General features: G+C 34.3%; 3 protein-coding genes across 6 annotated transcripts in view; 2 read left to right on the forward strand and 1 right to left on the reverse strand.

Moving 5' to 3' along the window:
• Nucleotides 1–13: 13 nt before the first annotated feature.
• On the reverse strand, nt 14–7,263 carry LOC106139239 (repetitive organellar protein). 4 transcript variants are annotated; one of them, XR_009656918.1, is made up of 8 exons: nt 7,098–7,259; nt 6,827–7,025; nt 4,580–6,069; nt 4,240–4,451; nt 3,956–4,150; nt 3,359–3,844; nt 2,834–3,065; nt 14–236 (listed from the first exon to the last, which is right to left on the reverse strand). XR_009656918.1 is itself a non-coding variant. In XM_013340644.2 (7 exons), the coding sequence occupies exons 2-7, from the start codon at nt 7,011–7,013 to the stop codon at nt 3,182–3,184; spliced, it is 2,634 nt and encodes an 877-aa protein (XP_013196098.2). In that variant the 5' UTR covers nt 7,014–7,025; nt 7,098–7,263; the 3' UTR covers nt 2,600–3,181. The 4 variants fall into 4 exon arrangements, 2 of the variants coding, with proteins under 2 accessions (XP_013196098.2, XP_013196097.2); XR_001228747.2 differs by having other exon boundaries at nt 2,829–3,065; XM_013340644.2 differs by lacking the exon at nt 14–236 and having other exon boundaries at nt 2,600–3,245; nt 7,098–7,263.
• Nucleotides 7,264–8,293: 1,030 nt separating this feature from the next.
• Nucleotides 8,294–15,816, forward strand: LOC106139222 (TBC domain-containing protein kinase-like protein). Its single transcript, XM_060944801.1, has 13 exons — nt 8,294–8,971; nt 9,206–9,458; nt 9,744–9,960; nt 10,202–10,464; nt 10,764–11,007; nt 11,262–11,423; nt 11,773–11,950; nt 12,264–12,470; nt 12,822–13,009; nt 13,201–13,284; nt 13,533–13,657; nt 14,222–14,393; nt 14,797–15,816. The coding sequence occupies exons 1-13, from the start codon at nt 8,773–8,775 to the stop codon at nt 14,929–14,931; spliced, it is 2,427 nt and encodes an 808-aa protein (XP_060800784.1). The 5' UTR covers nt 8,294–8,772; the 3' UTR covers nt 14,932–15,816.
• A 559-nt stretch (nt 15,817–16,375) lies between these two features.
• LOC106139231 (cyclic AMP response element-binding protein A) overlaps nt 16,376–19,814 on the forward strand; it is a 73,730-nt gene continuing 70,291 nt past the window's right edge. The window contains exon 1 of the mRNA XM_013340628.2: nt 16,376–16,709. Coding sequence (XP_013196082.1) covers nt 16,650–16,709 — 60 coding nt within the window. The 5' untranslated portion in view covers nt 16,376–16,649. The remainder of the gene's footprint in view (nt 16,710–19,814) is intronic.

Here is a 19,814-nt window from a genome sequence, read left to right on the forward strand (position 1 = left end):
TTAAGTATATCATTTATTTTTATGTTCACTTTTTACACATTATACAAATATGTTAAATAAACTTTATAGATATAGTCTTAAAGTATACTTTCGTACCACTGTCCTGAACGCTGCTGACTCGTTGTAAAGGTGCGAAGTCACGATTATAAAACACTATTAACTCACAAATAACTTAGTCGCAACTTACCACTGCTGGCTGATGCCTTCCTGCGGTGCTCCTCAAAGACCAGCGCCAACTAAAATTGCACATTAATATTAAAAATCTTATAAGCAACATAGCAGTTAACACAAGTACCCTCAAAACCAAAACTGTTCAGTCTTCATAACTACTTTCGAACAAATACAAATAATCCTTGTGAAAAAACGAATCTTTTTAAATAAAAATAAATTAACTTCAAAGAAAAAATATACATAACATCGTTGTATGTGTCGTGTCATCTATGTTATCCTTTTTATTCAATTTAAATAGGCTGTGTGGAAAGTTATTTATATGAAAAAAGTCTCATGGAGATAAGAAATTGAGTACGAAGTGAAATCTAGCACAAATATAGTAGAACCGCCTAAATGAGTCCTCGCCCGCGGAGTACAGGGGCGCGGGGGTATGACGACGAAGGGGACCGAGAGAGGTGCGGGCGGCGGGCGCATTCTTGTAAAAACTCAGTTCGCTCGCTACGCGGTTAGCGATCACACGTGTTGACAGTTGCGGACGCCTTGTGAAAATTATACATGAGATTACATTCTCAAGATGAGTCGAAATATTTTCGGACATAGAATTAATAGTCAGTGCAAACAAATGGCGTTTAACGTATATGAATATTTTAGAAAAAAGAAACTCGACCCAAATTCTGATGAATATAAACAAGATATACCTTTAAATAAAACTGTAGCAGAAGTTACTGGACTATCAGAAAAGACTGTATCTAGAATTGTACAACAAGGGAAAGCATTAAATGACAACGAGAGATTTAAATCACCGAGAAAACCAAAACAGGTTCGTAGAAAAAGAGTGGAAATAGACGATTTCACAAAAGGAGTGGTAAGAAGAAAAGTCACTCAGTTTTACACAATTTTCAAAAAAATACCTACTCTGAAAACTTTGAACGCTGTACTTAGAGAAGAGAATATATTACACTGCGGCAGGGAATATTTAAGGCTATTATTACATGATCTAGGTTTTAAATTTAAGAAATGCGGATCTAAAAGGAAACTCCTTATCGAACAGCCAAATATCACATCGTGGAGGTGGAAATACCTAAATACTATTAAAAAATATCGTAGAGAAGGAAGACATATTTTATACCTTGACGAAACTTATGTAAACGCGTCTCATAACGTTTCAAAATGTTGGCAATCAAAGGATGAACTTGGCGTTCTATCTCATATTGGTAAAGGGGACCGTTTGATCATCGTACATTGTGGAGGTCAAATTGGATTTGTAGACGGAGCCCTTGTGATATTCAAATCCAAATGTAAAACAGGTGATTATCACGATTCTATGAATTTCGCAAATTTCAGTAAATGGATAAATGAAAAGCTCATGCCTAATATACCGCAAAATTCTGTCATAGTAATGGACAACGCAGCTTATCATTCGGTTCGAGAAGAGAAAAAGCCAACTATGGCTTCTACCAAGCCAACTATGCAAGAATGGCTACGACGACATAACGTGCCTTTTGATGAAAAACTTAGAAAGGATGACTTATATAAATTAATTAAAAGTAATTTCACAGAAGATATTTACAAAATTGACGAGGTATTGAAAAGAAACGGACACGAAGTATTGCGTTTGCCTCCATATCACCCAGACCTGAACCCAATTGAGTTGGTCTGGGGTGATATCAAAGGACAATTAGCACAAAAAAGTATCGACTCTAATTTGGACCAGAAAAAAGAAATATTAGAGAGATTATTTGCTGAATATCCCAAAGAGAAATGGGAGAATTGTGTTAAACACGTGATTAAAATCGAAGACGAATATTGCAAACATGATGGAGTCCTAGATGAAGTTGTTGATTTTATTATTAATGTGCAAGACGATTCTGATGATTCTGATGATGGCTGTTGTGAAAGTGAAGAATCAAGTTCCAGTGATAGTGATATTATGGACATAAGTGATTGATTTATAATTTTGATAAATTTTGCATAAATAAATATTACATACATAACTTTATTACCTTTTTTTACCTACATATCATACCTATATATCATAAAATCACATTTTTATCGAATTGTTTTGTATGAAAAATAAAAATTTGAAAATAACAATAATCGAAAAATGCTTATGCTATTTAATTCATGTACGTGGTCTCGTTGATACCATGGAGTTATGGGATAACAAAAGGAACACGTTGTATAGTTTACAGTTGTTTCATTCAAATTTTGTATAGCCATTATTATTTTTTTAATAAAAATCTTCACCTGTTTGCCGCTAACCACTATGACGTCACATATCTCAAGAAATGTCCAGTAACATTTCGCCCCTTGTATTACACGCTACGCTCGACCGCCGCCCGCACCTCTTTCGTTCCCCTTCGTCGTCATACCCCCGCGCCCCTGTACTCCGCGGGCGAGGACTCATTTAGGCGGTTCTACTATAATAGGCGAGCATTGATGTTGCATTTAAATAAAGAAAAAAACATGTGTAACAGAAATAACAAAAGTTTCGCAATTTAAATAATTCATCGCCCTTGTTTTCAACAAATGTAACTCTCTTTCTTTACATAGAAAAACTATCTACAGGGAATAAATGTTACGCTGAGAGATAAACATGCAAAAAATATAAACGATCCGTATAATAATGGTACCAAATAAAAAGATGTATGATATACATTACATAATGCTGTGATTCCATCCGCAGTTCATAAGGGGAAAGTGGGGGGATTGTAAAATTTAGGAGTTATAGTCTGTTTTTTTGTATGTGTTGTGTATGTGTATGATTGGGTAAGTATGCCTGTGTGTGTCATTGCAGAGAAGGAATTTTTGGATGGAGGTATTTGCAGTCAGGATCCTGGCAGTGCCCTCCGACCTCGTACGGGCAGAGGAATGCGTTGGGATCCGCTTCCCAGCTGAAAACATATTAATTGAATATATTTTAACTGATTCACTGGCGACTGTGGACAGACCATAATGCATACTTACATCGCACAGCTGAACGATGTGCGTACGCATTCCCATCCACGTGTCATGGAAAGTGACGTAATGGATAATGAAAACATGCACATTTCCTTGTTTTTCTATGAATACACCTAATGAAAAGCATCAACTTTATTAATATAACCCGAACCAGAACATTTTCACAACAAGCTGTTACCACACCAGTAACTGATGTAAGTGGGAAAAGCCAACTAAATGATCTTACTTGGCTGCATCTAAGGCTTGAAGGGGAGATGTATAATCATCAACTTCATTGGTTTTTAGTATATTACTTCGGTTTGTCAATTCATGGCTGTTAAGACTCGTGCCAACTTCTTTATCCAAATCTGGCTGACCAGGATCTGCTCTTTCAGCATCAGCAGTCAAAATAGCTTCTCTTCTGTCAGTTTCTTTTTTTATTAAGTCTTTTTCTGTATTTTCCTCCTTTGCTTGGTCTATCTTTGGTACTGTGACAATCTTGTTGTTACTTATTATATCTATCTTTACTGACAGACTTGGGTTAGAAGTTTCTGTGGCTTCATTTAAATCATTGACCACACTAACTTTCATTGATTTTAGAATTTGTGGATTTTTATATTCATCCTTTCTAGGATTATTCTCTTTTTGTAACCTAATCGTAGATATACTTTTGTTGCCGTTACGATTAATGGAGGGTAAAAAGCCGTTACTTTGGGAGTGTGAATAATTGGAACTGAAAAATATAATATTCACACCAGGATCAATAAAATCAAAACAGTTATAAAAAACCTCACTCAATATAAGTTAAATGAACAAAAAAAGACATTATGTCGTGGATGTGTACCTTTTTAAAAGCATTTGATGTTGCAATCTAATTTTTGATAACCGTATCTGTGCAGTCTTTTGTTGTTTTTTATTTAAAGCTATAGCAGTTGCTATGTTTTTAAGCTCCGTAGCAACTATTTTGTATTTTTGCGATAATTTTGTTGCCTCTTCTCTGAGCCTTATCATATGTGCGGATTCTTCTGCTATTTTTTTCCTGAGCAATAAAAAATACAGGACTTACATATACAAAAAGGTCATAACTCAACAGTATTAATAAATAGTCACTATTCAATTGAAAATTACCTGGAAACTGCAATTTGTTCATCTGCATTACCATTTGATAATGTTTTGGTATCCACTGTTACATTTCTAGGTTTCAGTGTTTCCTTTACTTGTACGGTTTTGACTGAATTTAGGGCTGACTGCCTCGCCTGCTTCATCTTCTCTAATTCAGCCATTTTTTTCACTAAATTCTTATATTCTATTTGTTCAGACTTAGGCAAGTGCTTCACTGACTAAAAAATAAAAACAAAAATCATATTTGAGTTGTTCAAATAATATTGTTCTTCTTTTATATTGTTTTTACAATATGCTTCGTTAAGAACAATTTATTTATATTTAATAAAAACAATTACATTATTACCTTAGGTACAAACTTTTCAGATGGATTTAATGATGAGATTTCAGGAATTTCTTGATTTTCTACTTTTTTCCGTGTATCTTTCAGAAAAATATCTAGCTGTTGTTCGAAATCGGCTTTCCGCTGCTTCATATGCATTTTCGTTAAATTCTTGGTTGCTTCGTGTTCACCTTCTGAATCTGACTCTCTCAACTGTATTATCAACTTTTTTGGTTCAGGAATCTTAACATTATGTGTAGTTTTTTCATTGGGGTTTATATTTTTAATGTCTTCTACTACATCAGTAGAAATTTCGTCCACTTCTTCTAAAATACTAGTATTCATTAAAGTTGGCAAATTTTTACTCAATGATGTCAGTAATTTTGCTCGGAGTAAGTCTTCGTCTTCTTCAAACTCCTCCTCTTTAGATATTTGGACGTCATTCACTAAATTTACTGTAACATCTTCAATTATACCATTACCCAATTCCTTTGTTTTCTCATCACCATCTGAACCTATCTCCATATCTACAGATTCTATGTCAGTATTATTTTGTGAATCAATTTTATTTGATAATGCATCCTGCTCAAGTATGAAGTCATCTGACAATATAGAAGACTGGGACAGCTTCTTCTTCAATTTTTGTCTTCTTTTAATTTCAAAAGCTTTTTTAAGATAAGCTGATTTAAGACATATTAATCTAAGCTCTGCAGTGTAACTTTCATCATCTTCTGTCAAAGTAAAATTATTAGTTTTTATTTCATGTTCGTTGGGAACTATGTTGACTGGATTTTTTACTTTGGAAGACTTAGTTTCTAATGCATGTTTCCTGAGCAATTCCAAATCTTCATCAGAGTCTTGATTAATTTCCTTAACACATTCTCTATCTTTATTACCAGAGTCAACTACATCATGACTTTTTTCATTTTTTTCACCATTTATTTCAATATTGCTATCTTCATAAAAATCAATTAATTCATTTTCGCTTGACATTTTAATTAAATCTTCTTGCAAAGCATTATTAGGATTATTTTGGAGATTAGAATTATCATCAGAAATAGGAGATCCATTAAGGGAATTGAACACAATAGGCAAATTATCTTTTTCTACTTCTGATTGTTTTTGTTCCTTATTATTTTCATTGAATGGGCCAATAATTTTGGGACCATAAAGCATTTTTTTCAGTCTAGCACTTAAAGAAGATGTATCATTTTTTGGTTTATGAACTGCTACCGCATTAGCCAATTTCCTTCTTTTATTTCTGTATTCATCATCAGATTCCTCACTTGATTCACTAATTACTTTAAGTGGCACTTTATTTTTTCGATGTATTTTTTTCTTTTCTTTACTTTTACTATTGATTTTAATTGGCAAAATTTCATTTCTTCTTTTATGTTTATGTATTTTAATATGTTTCTCATTTGTATTTTGGTACATGTGACCATCTTCAAAATCTGATGCAGCAGATATTTCAGAGAGGTCCTGTGACAATGAATCACACTTTTGCTTTTTACCTAAAATGTGTGTTTGTAGGAGAACAATTACTAAATTTTTTTTTCTTAAATAGCTTACATACATAAAGCATGCCCTTTTCCCAGAAGGGCAGGCAGAAACTACATATGTCCATGAACCCTACATACATGTTTTGCTTTATCCACACTCATAACTTTTTTCATGCAAGCTTGTTGGCTACTCTTAACAATTAAATAAATTAATCAATATAGCTAAATGACTATTAATTAGTCCTATCATATTTGTGACTCTCTCCCTTATCTTTGCATGTTCCAATTCATATTCTACATGTAAAGATCTTTCCACTTTAAACAGGAAAATATTTCATGCAGCACAAAAGTTCATAATGAGCTTAAGGAATGCTTTTGGTCGTGTCAGGATGATGCCAGGGCTTGACCCTGGCATCATAAAAAATAGGCTTAATAGAGCATAAAAATATCGGCGAAATTTTTCTAAGTCTCAAAAAAAGTGTGCACCCTTTCTGACACTCTGACCACAAATTTTTATATTTTTTTCCCATATGTGAATTTAAGTTTTATTATACACAAATCTATTGTATATATAATGGAATGATGAAATGGTGTACTTCAATTATGTAGAGACAATTTTACTGATTAATAATATAGATAATCATCTTCCAAATTTCAACTTCCAAAAGTGAGAGTCACTCATAATAAAGTCATAACCTCAAACCACAACGAGTCACAAGTTGATCTTAAGGACGATGCGCGAAAATGCTTTCATAGTATAGACACTTACATGGTGGATTGGAGAAATCCTTTGCTTTCTTTCTCTCAAGGACATTGTTGTATGTTTCCAGAATATACAACCTTTGACGCAATAGCAATTCTTCATCCGAAGATATATCGTCAAATTCATCCACTATCTCTCCTTCTTCCATTTCAGAATCAGGGTTCTTGGGTGGTATATTCTCCACGCAAGCCATTTTGTAAAGGTCCTAAAACAGGAATGTATGTACAATACAGTGAACGACATAGTGACAAGTGCACAAAAATAAAACTACACATACACCAAATAAACTAATTAAAGTAAGATTCAACGCCTCCAAATTTTCAGAGCCGTCTATCAATGATCAGGTATTTAGCACTTTCTTTTTTTGACCTTTATTTTCTTGTACAAGCACAGTCCATCTATTCCACTTTCAATCAGCGACAGCGAATTAACCACAGACACCACAGATAATAAAATGAATTTACGATTTACGTATGACATAAACTGACGAGTGTTGCCAATATTGAGTTTTGACGGTATGGTTTTGAGTTTAGATAGCTAACACTAACAGTAAGAAAAGATATATAATCGATAAGTGTGTAGCGGGAGCGATGATTCGGCACGACCACCACTGAAGGGAAGATCTTTCGCCAGGCTAGGTGTTATGCCTGGGGAACCGCGGCTCCGACGATGTCGGAGGTTATATATGTGCTCTAATCCGTGAAATCTTTGTTTGCGCGATTTAGATTTTTCATTACTATAGTGTGTGACATTAATGATGTCGCCACAAATGATACGACCATCTCTTTCCCATGGATGTTGTAAAAGACGTCTATAATCGAGCAATATTTATAGAATAATGCAAGTTTGCATGAAGACTTTTGCTTGCTACAAGGCTACAACGAAGCATGGCTTGAATTATCGTTAAAAAATTGGTATCGTTATAACTGTCAAACAGTGTTACCGTTATAAATTAAGTAACGTTATATTGGGTACCGATGATTTTGGCTTCATTTTCATAAAACAGAACAGTTTTTCATTTTAAATAACGGTTAAGATATTTATAACGCTCCTTGGCAAAGTAATTCATAAAGTTAATTGGTATTGCTATTCTTAACGTGAATAAGAATCGATATATAACGTTATTTAATATCGTTATAAGATTATATTACCGATATCACGCCTAAAACGGTTATAACTTTTTGAAAATACCGTTATTTATTGTTACTTTAATTTAAGTGTTAATTGGGTAACAAAGCCTGCAACGAAGAAAAAAAGTAAAGATTTTTATACCATCAATGTCACAAAATCACATCGATCACTGACTTAAATAATCAAAGAGGATATTTTAGCGTTGCCGAACTATCGATAGTTAACCTCGAAAATAGTGCTTTCGATATTGAGTTAAGTTGGGTATCTAGCAATAGTATTGAGGGTAAAACTGAACTATAGAAGCTAGATAGTGGACTATCGGTCGGCAACACAAATTTTAATCACTACCCACTTACGGAGACCTGCGGTCTGTAGTAATCGATAGCGTTGCTATCTATAGTAAAACTATCAGTAGTTGACTTAAAAAATTATCTATCCTATCGATATTAACTTCAACCAATATTATCAATACAATCGCTTGTTTTGATTTATCAATAGTAGCTACACTAACGATAGTATCGATAGCTAGTTGCAATGGTATCGATACTATCGCCTCTATCGATTCTATTGATACTATCGATAGTCCTGTCGCTTTAATGCTATTATTTGTCAAATTATTTAATAACTGTATAGGAAAAAGAACTGTTAATTTCTTCTAAATTGGTCCTCTAAACATTGTTACAAATAACAGAGAATAGAATCACTACATTTATCCCTTTTCTTCTCATTAATTGACTTTTGGATTGGAAAAAATAAATAAGTTTATATATGTTGTTGAAGTAATTTAGTTAAATAACTATTTACGCCTACAAGTAATAAAAATGTGTGAAGAAAATGAAGATGACTATAAGTTCGCAGCATGCACATACTTTGCAAGGAACCATCCAGGGGAATCCTGTGGGAGCAATGGCCTGCCTCTCACACCGAGTTCCGTCACCATATTAGGCCGGGCACAACGTCTTCTTACTATTGAACACCCCAATCTGTGTACATATTTGGATGTTATTCGTGGGAAACATGGTTAGTTTTATTATTACAAACATGTATGGGAGTTGGTGGAACCTAATTAAAAATAACCCATTTGCAAAAAATTATAAAACACAGCCAATAACTTTTGAATGGCTGAACTGATTATCATTTCAAAAATATTCTTTGATTCACAAGTTAAACCTCATAACTTTGAAACTAACAAATTTTTAAGAAACACCTGCAAAAATCAGTAGACAAACAAGTAAAACTGCTTCCTATTTTCAGAAAGAATTATTGTTGTGGCAGAAGTACTAGGGAGATCACTGAAAGAAGCAAACAGAAAGTTTTCCCACCAAGAGATCATCAACATTGGATGTCAAATAGCTAATGGCCTAAAGTTTCTACATGACCAGGAAATAACCCACAGAACCCTGGCCGATGATAACATTCTCATAGATGGAAATGGGAGAGTCAAGTTGTTCAATTATGGCATGTTCTATATGACTGGAGGGGGAGATGAGGTGTCTTTTCCTCTTGGGTACTCTTATTGTATAATCTTGATGATGATGTCTGTCTGTCACCTTGGTGGTTGTTTAATATTTTTATTAGAATTTCCAACAAATTTGAACATAGGAATAAAATGTCAGCAAATTTTTATTATTTTGCTGGGCTGTGACGTCAATAATATTTATGCTCCTTTCTATTTTAGTTATCAAAAACCCAAGTTATATTTTGATAAGCTCTAAGAGGGTTTCTAATGAGACTTCTGTGAATGAAGAGTCAGTAAAATCTTTATAAATTAATCTTGTTTTATTAATTTTAGACTTCCAAGATACTTAAGTCCAGAAACAATTTTAAACGGAGGTGGGCCTTCTGCTGATGTATGGACTTTTGGTATAATACTTTTGGAGTTGTGTATTGGTAAACTATGGAACAATCTAAAGCCTGGCCCTATGTTACGGAGAATACTAACACTGGTCCATGCCGGCAATCCTGCTGAGAGGATTGCAAGAGAACATGACTGTCTTGAAACTTACAAGGTAGATATAGATAAAAAATATATTAAACTAGCTTTTACGCAGTCACGCATTCCTGTGGGAATTCAAGAACAAAGTAGCCTATGTTATTCCTAAAGGTCTTATCTGTGTACCAAATTTCATCAAAGTCGATTCAATAGTTTTAAGGCCTATTCTGTCTGTACTTTACTAGTATTATAATTTTTCTTTGTAATTAATTACATAGCTCTAATTGGCTCAGAGTTAATTTAATATTAATTTTCAGCAAGTACCCGAAAACCTAAGAAATATAATAGAGAAATGTTTAAAAATTTTCCCAAGCGAGAGGGCATCATTTACAGAGTTAGTTGAAGAGTTAACTCTAATGGACACCAAAAAAATGCCTGACACGAAACGGCTTAGAGGTTTGATGGGCTGCAAGTTGCAGAATCTATATTATTGGTGGCAACTGGCTGGTGGCGATATACAAGCAGAATTAAAAAGAAATTGTTTGATTAAGAATAGCCCGCCAATATTGTCTATGCCTATGTATGTTCTTTTTTTTTTGTTCAATGCTTTTTACAACAAATTAATTTTCGTTATTGAATTAAAGATGTATTTTCTCTGCCTGCCCCTCCGGGAAAGAGGCGTGATTTTTATATGTATATATAGATAAATAATTATTAGATTTATTTAAACTGTATGAATATTTTTTTATAAAACATTTAAACAGAGTAAAATTATAATGATAAAAACCAATCTGCTAAATTTTGATTTACATTCATGTCTTTATTTCTACTATGGCACCTATGATGTTATCTAATAAGCAACTTACATTTTCATTTCAGAGCAATACTTCTAGATGGCTGTACGATAGGTGGCAAAAAAGGACAGTTATATGATCGCAGGATAGCCAAATACAGTATAGATTTGCTTAAAATCCGTCTGAATCACATACCGCCACAAGATTTCTATCCTTTAATGCATGAACGGAAGAAAGAATATGATGCGGTTACTCTGCCTAAGATAATCAGGGAAAAGGATACGGAGTACCAGTTTTATAGGCTTCTGTGGTTTCAGAGATTGTTGCACGTAAGGAAAAAACATATTAAATTAATAAAAATATGTGTATTTTAGCTTTAAGAAAAGGCTGATTTTTGATCGGCAGTGGGATACTGTAGAAACATAGTAGGGATATGATAACGTTTATTATAGTCTGTAATAATTACCCTTGTCAGAGAAACTTAATTTTTTTAATTTCTACTTCAGACGAAAATCGGAGTTTACTTATTTATGAGGCTGAAAGATCAAACTAACCATAAACTTCAATCATTGAATACTTTAAGGGTTACCCGTACACGGCACATTACATCCGGGCCGAAGCAGCGGTAGACATTCCACCTCTAGTTCGCGGCGACGTGTGGGCGGCGTTGCTTGGAGTGGTCGGCGATATAGAGGCGCAATACGAGAGGATTGATAAAGAGACGCCCACCCCCACTGATAGACAGGTTTGTAAAGCTATTTTTATTAGCTCTAGCCGGTTAGCTTGATTATGAACATAGAGAAGATGGAGAAGGGAAACGGGAAATAAGGGGTTTATGATACCTCAATTTGTCAAATGAACATTGTTGCTATGACCAGATAGGATTATGGGCATTCACTTGCCCTAATCTGCAGCTGTTCTCACGACATGTTCATTCTTCGTATGAACTTCGATTAGTGTTATAAAATTACATTAAATTTAATATCTGCTAAGATTTTTGATGGAGTCCTTCAAGTTTCTCATCTTGACCCTCCACATATCTTAATTTTTATTTTCATGTAATAATTCACTTTAAAATTATTTTTCGTCCAAAGATAGACGTAGACATTCCCCGATGCCATCAGTACTGCTGGTTGCTGAGCGGGTCGGCTGGCCATCGCGCGCTAAAGCGGTTGTTGAAGGCGTGGTTACTGACCAATCCGCAGTATGTGTATTGGCAAGGATTGGACTCGCTCACTGCCCCTTTTCTGTATCTCAATTTTTGTAATGAAGGTACGATAACATATTTTCAATTATTTTTTCTATATTAATTCCATAATTTATAAAAAAAAAAAAATGGCTCTATAGTAATTGAAATGACACATTAGCGTTTATGAAGGAAAAAATATTGAGAGTGCTTTTTTAATGTGTCTTCTCTGGACACTCAACTCCCGTTTGACCTACTAGATCTTGTTAATATAGGAATCTTATCCAGTTCCTCATCTCTAAATACATATGTACGGGGAAAAATGGAGGTTTTTCTTAGTAAGTAGACTAGTAAGTTCTAGAAAAGTATTTTTTTATTATTTGTATGTTTCGTTCACAGCTCGAGCGTTTGCGTGTCTCTCCGCTTTTGTCCCAAAATTCCTTCACAAGTTCTTTCTGAAGGACAACAGTGCCGTCATCAAAGAATACCTGGCTAAGTTCTGGCAAATGACCGCCTTCCACGAACCAGAACTAGCAACGCATCTACACGAAATCAATTTCGTACCAGAACTTTTCGCTATACCGTGGTTCTTGACTATGTTTTCACGTAAGTTGGTATTTATTTTGATTTGTTGAGATTTTTCTCTGTTTGATATTCTATCCATTAATCTTTTTTCATCAAGATTTTCAAAGCAAGACTGAAAAGGCATTTGAGATTTCCTACATTTGGCGTCATCTTGCTTAAACTAGGCAGATTGAGGTGCGCACTCAAGTTATTATATAAAAAAATCTTTATAATTTTATTTATAAAGATGTGTAATACCGTCACAGTCAAGAACATAAATTTTTGTTTTTCTTAATTGAAAATAAAGGCATTCGCCCTTATGGCAGGTCTATCTAAAATCCACTCAGAAAAGCAGTTTTAATAAAAATAATAATTTCAGATTTTGTTTCACAGACGTTTTCCCCCTCCATAAAATCGTTCACCTATGGGACGCGTTACTAGTTGAAGGACAGTCATTACCGCTGTTCATGGGAGTGGGGATACTAAGGCAGTTACGCGACACACTGCTCGAGTCTGGATTTAACGAATGTATTTTATTGTTCTCTGATTTGCCCGAGATTGATATTGGAGAATGCGTCAAGGTTGGTATAAGTATTTTGTAATAAAATACCTTTAATCGACGTACTAAATTATTTGATTACCGCTGAAAAAGTTACCAAACCAAACACCTCATAATGAGTTTGTTCATTGTCCATTCGAAAATGGATCTTATTAATAATAAATAATACGAAACGAAGCGGCTACGTTTGTGTTAAATTTCTCTTTGTTGCAGGAATCTATTGAAATGTGTCGAAGTTCGCCAAGGAGTATCAGCTATCGGAGATTTACCAAAGAAGCGGAGACAAAAGATCCCATGGTAACATAATAATTTTCATCTAATACTATACTAAGAACTATGACTACCAATAAAGATTTACTTTCACATAATTTGCTAATTACACTGACACAAACATAGAACAATTTTTGGTCGAGAAACGAAAATCTTGTCAATTATTAATTAATTGAATAATTAGACTAATGCTAACAATAATAGCGAATTAAGTAAATGGCATATTTAAATTGTTTATTTTAATAAATATATTTTAATAATATCTTTATTTCCAGGACGTTGTAGAAATACCGATGGAGGTTTTGTTTGCGGAGATCAGCCCAAGAATCAGTCTATCAGACTTCTTCTCATTGATATGCCAAGAGAAGTGCTGTGTTATTGACATAAGGTCTAATTTGCTGTAAGTATAGTTTGTGTTCATCTGATTTAGAAAGATTTCACTGAAGGGTTGAAGTGAGACAAAAAAAAAATAACTCTTTTTTGTGGAAGGCGATCTCGTAGTTTTAAGACTTTTAGTTTTTCTGACAACAAGGCATAATTGTCATTTATGTGACAATAAATATACTTTGTAAATACAAAGTTTTAAATAAATAATAATCTGCGTGATAATGACCCAAGTCGAACGCGAGTTATTTTGTGTAAAAACCTGATTTAATCCAGGATTGTGGACTTACGCGGACCCCGGGCTCGTTTCCAGTGAGTTGATGACGACACTGGTACTAACCTGCCATGAGGATAATAGGGATGATGACTAGGTCTTAAAACATTATTTATGAGTGCATAACATGATAGAATACACGTAATAAAATACGTTATGTGAAATTTTAGTTAACGTATTTTATTACGTGTATTCTATCATTTATGATGAATTTTTAGTTATAATGTTGACGCCTGAAAAAAGAAACCATATAAAAATTATTTATTTCGAAAATGTTACAAACTAAAATAAGACTTTTTCCTTTAGATATGAAAAAAGCTGCATAGACGGCAGTATAAACATCCCGTACAGCGGCGTTCACCTCGGGCAGCACGAGCTGAGAGCCCTAGGGCTCCAACCGCAGAGGGTGCTTCAAGACGCCATGAGGATGAAGAAGGTCATTGTTGTCGCTTCGGCTGAGGACGAAACTGCGCAACTGGTATGTTATTTTAAAGGAAAAGAATATTAAATTTTTCAGAAGTGATAAGGGAATGCTGTGATGTGAAAGGAGATAGGAATAGAAAATGCTAAATCAGGTTGACTAAGCAAATATCCAAGGAGAGTGAAGATCCAAGATGAGATAAGAAACCACATTAAGGCTAATGGGTAATGTGTAGCCATGATCAAATATCTGTGTTATTTGTCCAAAAAAATAATTTCCCCTGCAAAGGAAGCGATGGTCAGTCGAGAGTTTACCTGACCCACTCTAGCTGAACTACCCAATCTAGGATCATGGTCAAAGGCGCGCCCCGGGCTCCTCTCTAGAGAAATGGGGAAGTAACCGGGACTAGCGCCAGGAAAAAGAAAAAGATTTTTTGAATCAATAAGATTTTCATTTTCAGTTCAGCGACTATCTGGTGAAATGTGGTGTCCCAAGAGTGTGTATACTGCACGGAGGTATCGCTACATTGAACGCCCACATACCTTCGCTGTTCACGGTCCCACCGCCGCCGCCTAAAAAGAACGGGAGTAAATGAAAATTGAAGACTGTCTATTTCATTGTACCTATAAGAAGTTTACTCAATCTCAACATATTGTGGTATATCTTCATTGTTCATGAAGCCCACAGCTGCCGCCCAAAAATAACGGCAGTAAATGAAAATTGAAGAGTGTATAGCTGAATGTATAAGAAATTTTCTCAGTCTTAATATATTCTGACAGCTTTTAATGTCTTTATTTGTTCACGGTGACGCCGCCGCCGAAAAAAAACGTTCAAGAGGTTTTCTCAATCATGATATATTGTGAGTCTTATAACTATGTCTAATGTCCATGTGACGAAAGGCCAATGAGTCTTTGATTGTTGATCAAGCATAATTTGGAGGCTCTGGGATATAGAAATCCGAGTAATATAAAACTACAGAAGTGATTAGTACTGGCGAATGTCACGTCGCAAATAATGGTTGTACCAAAAGGTATTTTTTTCTTGCATCAGGGCCAGTTTTAAGAACAATATTGTATTTCTATTGTCTTGTTTTGTTCCGATGTCTATGGTCTAACTAAAGCAAAGCCTTCATTTTATATTGTCTTTTAATTTGTACTCCATTGAAAAACTTTACAACAATTATGATAAATCAGTTCAGCGAGAGAAGTTTCCATGCGAAAATCTTAATTATTCGTATATAAAATATAGATTATTTACGAATGAACAGTCTAAGGAACCTGCATATTTCGGTGAATCCAAAAATTTATATAATCCTATTTTATTTTAATTATTTGCTTTATTTCGTATTTAAATATGATTTACTAAAATATTTTTATTATGTTATGTTTATTCCATTAGTATTGAATATACATATAACTTTAAGAAAGAATACTAAAGTTTATAGATATTTTATAGATAAGTCTAAAGGCCGTTTGTATATGATCTGAATAAAGTCAGTTATTATTAAAACTACAGCATATTATTTCATGCATATTTTATAATGTTCACATGTTCTGGTTGTGATTTGTAGCTTCAAAGTTACTATTAGTTTGAATAAGCTATTTTAATTTATTTTTTATGGGTAGACTCAATGAGATAAGTGATAGGAATGCTTTGGCCAGACGTGTTACCGGGACATAGCTTATTTTGCTTTTAATTTAGATTTTATGACGACTTACACAAATGTGATGCAGTTTGAAATAATTTTAAAGGGTTAGATGATTTTTATATAGAAGGGCCCATGGGCAATAAAGGACCCTTGGGACCATTAGTGAACATTGGCTACTGCTAAATACATTCTAGCCTAGTTTCGTCTGCCTAGGTAATTGACTTGCCCTGTTTATTATATGAGGAGAAGACATGAAAGTACCCACATAATTAGTGGCGTAAGTAGGTGGGCAGCCCCCGGGGCCGTCACGTTTACCCCCTAGTTATGAATGAGAGGCAGCGCCGCGGGTGGGGGGCGACGCGGGCGACGCGACGACGCGCCTCATTCGCCGGTTCTCCTCCGACGCGATAACACCGCACGCTGCACTAACCAAAATACAATCGCGTGCAGAGAAAACTTCATAAAATATATCAAATCGCGAAAATAACAAATGGGCATCAACAGTGAAACCTAAACCCGTGATGATACACAGTGTTCTGTGAGTTTGACTTCAGTTTGTGTTTCGCATTCCGAGTTTCACGCCGAGAAAAGAAAGGACCGCAGTGACAGTTTTGTGTGAGTTTTCTCGAGGGATTTTCTCGCCGTCTGGACTAGGCCGCTCCAGTATGGAGGGCTACTTCGACAACGACGACCTGAAGGACGTCTGGGAGACGGACATTGACCCGGTGAGTCGACCTTGCTGTATCGCCTAGAGATGATCCGAAAGCTTTACGGATGCAACCCGCTGGGCAAGCACATACTCGCGTCTACTGGGTGCTCGTGCTCGTACTGGACTATTATAAATGTGTTTTCCGTGTTCGCAAGAAGATTTTCCTTGTATTTGCGTTTTGCATTTAGCTAAACAATTCGTGAAAGTGGCGAGGGCGGACTCGTGCTCGCTTGTTGATAACAGCGATAACAACAAACATTGCAACAACTTCACGATCATTCTTTGCATTTTCACTTGTATTTTTAATCATGTATTTTGCTAACTACCGGCATTAATTTGGAATGTCATATTTATTTTGAACAGTTATTATTTATTTATTGACTACTATATTTGATAGACTACTTATGTACCTACAAAAATCTAATCGTTATCATATCATCCTTGATAAGGTAATTCTAACCTATCCATCTAGGTAATTCTAACAATAAATAAATAATCTTAAAACGTCATTATCAATTTGCGTATAGAGGAAATGTCAATGAAACTTCATATAGCATTGAGGGCCTAGAAGCAATGAATTTGCTTTAAATAAATTGGGAGAAAAACAATAAATATAATAACCCTTCTTTTGCAGTCGGGTAAAAAGACACCAAGTAACTAGATACGTAAGTACCTAGATTAAAAATAAATAATTTTCACTATGGATAGAAATGAAAATATACCATTTTGTATATAGGTAAATATTATTAGAATATACTCTGAATAACCATGGTGAAATAGGTACTTAGGTAATATTTTCACAGCAAACTCACAGCAAATCAATTACATGTAGGTACCATGAAGAATATGCGATTGACTGTACCTTTATAGAATTACTAAAGAACGATCAAAGCAGGTGAATAGTTTGCAGGTAAAATAATAAAAAAAGAGTATCGATAAAAAATATCGGAGGGATACGTTGTGGAATGCTTTGGTGATTTTATGCTCATAAACTTTGGTCTATAAGACGTTCCATTATATCTATTAACAAACATTTTTTACGTTAACGTCAGTGTTATGCGTCAATAGTAAAAGTAATGAATTTATAATGTAGTTAATAAAATCAATTAAGTAGGAATTTTGCTTACATTAAAGCCAAAAAAATTATTGATTACTTTTCTTTAGTAGTCGATGTGCTTACCTAGATGAAATACTTTATTATCTTTCTATTAATAAACTATTTTTTTTTGTGATTATATTTATTTTACAATAAAGTACCTAGAAATGTAATAAGTGTTATCAAACAAATGATTAATTATTTTGATTCTTCAACGTCATGATAAGGCTAATTTGGTAATAACTAACTAGATAATTCGATCATATTCTAAGAATAAATAAAAGCAGATATGTTACATTTCGAATATTCGCCTTCGTTACCGTTTAACTAAAGCTATAAAGATATCATAATTTTTATGCGTATCCAATCCCTTTCATTTCAAATTCAATTGATTCTACGTGAACACATACAATAAAAATCTCACGTGTCCTTCATAAAAATTATTAACGCCATTTTACTTTTGATAAAATCGAAGAATATATTTATTTTAGCACCTATAAGCTTCTAAGTAGTTACATGTATTCGAAAAACAATAACTTATGCAATAATAATTTTTGTAACAAAATTATAAAACGGAGATATTTTGTTAATTATATGTATTTTGTAAAAGGTGCCTTACAATTTTATACCTACAAATTTAACTAGCAAGTGTACCAAGTCAATATCCTATTTGACATGCGGTTCTTCGTCTAGCAAACAAGTCCTTTCTTCAAAACAAGTACTTACCTATGAATTCGGGAGAGGTCATTGAGACTCCATTAGGACTGGCACCTGTAACTTGTTCTGATACGCGGTGACGTAGCATGATGACCGGCAACCCGGCCAGTTTGCGGAGGCGATTTGCATGTTGTGATTTGTTACGCCCGTGGGTACCACCGTGTTTGGTCATGTATGATACCGCGTGCCGGCAAGCGTGTATTTTCTTATGGTCCCGTCGTACGGTAACATGGAGCGTCGACCTAGTGCGTTGAACTAAAGGGGCCCGGCGCCGCACGCGTTTTTTTACTAACTTGTTCTGTTCATCGGCAAAGCAAACAAAAAAAATCATATTAAATTTTTTTAAAGCCTTAGCTGTATTGCTGTTTTTGCTTCTGTATAAGAGTTTCTCAATAGTTTCTCAGGAACAACTGTTTTAAAAATCAACATTTTTTTATTAATGACCTAAATTCAAAGCGAGAACCGGTGGCAACAAAAATGGTACAACAAGAGGTACAAAATTTAAATGTAACGACAAAATTATTACAATATATAAGTAGGTACAAACAGTCCATAAATTAAGATATTGTTTCCTCTGACACTTTTATTACTTCCAGTGGTTACTTAGTACTTTCTTTGACAAAACTATTTATCAACTTCCTTTTCCAAAAATATCCTCTGCTGTCCTGTTAAAAATGTCCGACCAAGTCCGGTTGGCTATCACTGCGTCATTCAACAAAAGTAGGGTTGACAACATCATTTATTTTAATAACGATAACAGTTACATAATTCGACCTATAAACTTTTATCTGTTATATACTCGTCAAACTCTCGTTTATTATCGCAGTAATTCGGTAGGTATCTAGTTATAAATCGATAAATTTCTTTAACGCATAACACTTTAAGTGTGTGCTGTGAATTCTATGGAAATAAACACAATTTATAGGTTTTCACGACGCCCGAAATTGCAGACAAATATCGGCAGACAAAACCCAAGCCCCAAGCTAAATATTAAATATAATATAATTAATATTATATAGATATTTAATTAAATTTAAAATATTAATTTATAAAGTTTGTACTTTGGATTGAATTCGATAAATCGAGTTCAGAACACACAGGTATGTAAGTCATAATACACATTCTCGTTAAAAACGGTTTTTAATCTATCAGAGCTAAAGATGGCGAAAAAAAGTATATTTATGTTCTGGTTTAATGTCACTGCTTCGTAAATACGTTAGCTAACAGTAGTTATAGCTTTCTTTCGTTACGTTAATAATGAATTTACAATTTGCCAAGTTATTTTCTCACGGTCAAACTAAATTTTAC

The sequence above is a fragment of the Amyelois transitella genome, chromosome 6 (assembly GCF_032362555.1).
Source record: "Amyelois transitella isolate CPQ chromosome 6, ilAmyTran1.1, whole genome shotgun sequence".
Classification (NCBI taxonomy): Eukaryota; Metazoa; Arthropoda; class Insecta; order Lepidoptera; family Pyralidae; genus Amyelois; species Amyelois transitella.

Bases quoted from the DNA above. Each gene is read 5' to 3' on its own strand.
- LOC106139222 (XM_060944801.1), top strand. From the start codon at position 8,773: ATGTGTGAAGAAAATGAAGATGACTATAAGTTCGCAGCATGCACATAC. The intron at 9,961-10,201 runs GTAGATATAGAT...ATTAATTTTCAG, and splicing joins ACTGTCTTGAAACTTACAAG to CAAGTACCCGAAAACCTAAG. The intron at 10,465-10,763 runs GTATGTTCTTTT...TTTTCATTTCAG, and splicing joins CCAATATTGTCTATGCCTAT to AGCAATACTTCTAGATGGCT.
- LOC106139239 (XM_013340643.2), bottom strand. From the start codon at position 7,013: ATGGCTTGCGTGGAGAATATACCACCCAAGAACCCTGATTCTGAAATG. The intron at 3,845-3,955 runs GTACACATCCAC...TATATTTTTCAG, and splicing joins CATCAAATGCTTTTAAAAAG to TTCCAATTATTCACACTCCC. The intron at 3,066-3,358 runs GTAAGATCATTT...ATATGTTTTCAG, and splicing joins CAAGCCTTAGATGCAGCCAA to CTGGGAAGCGGATCCCAACG.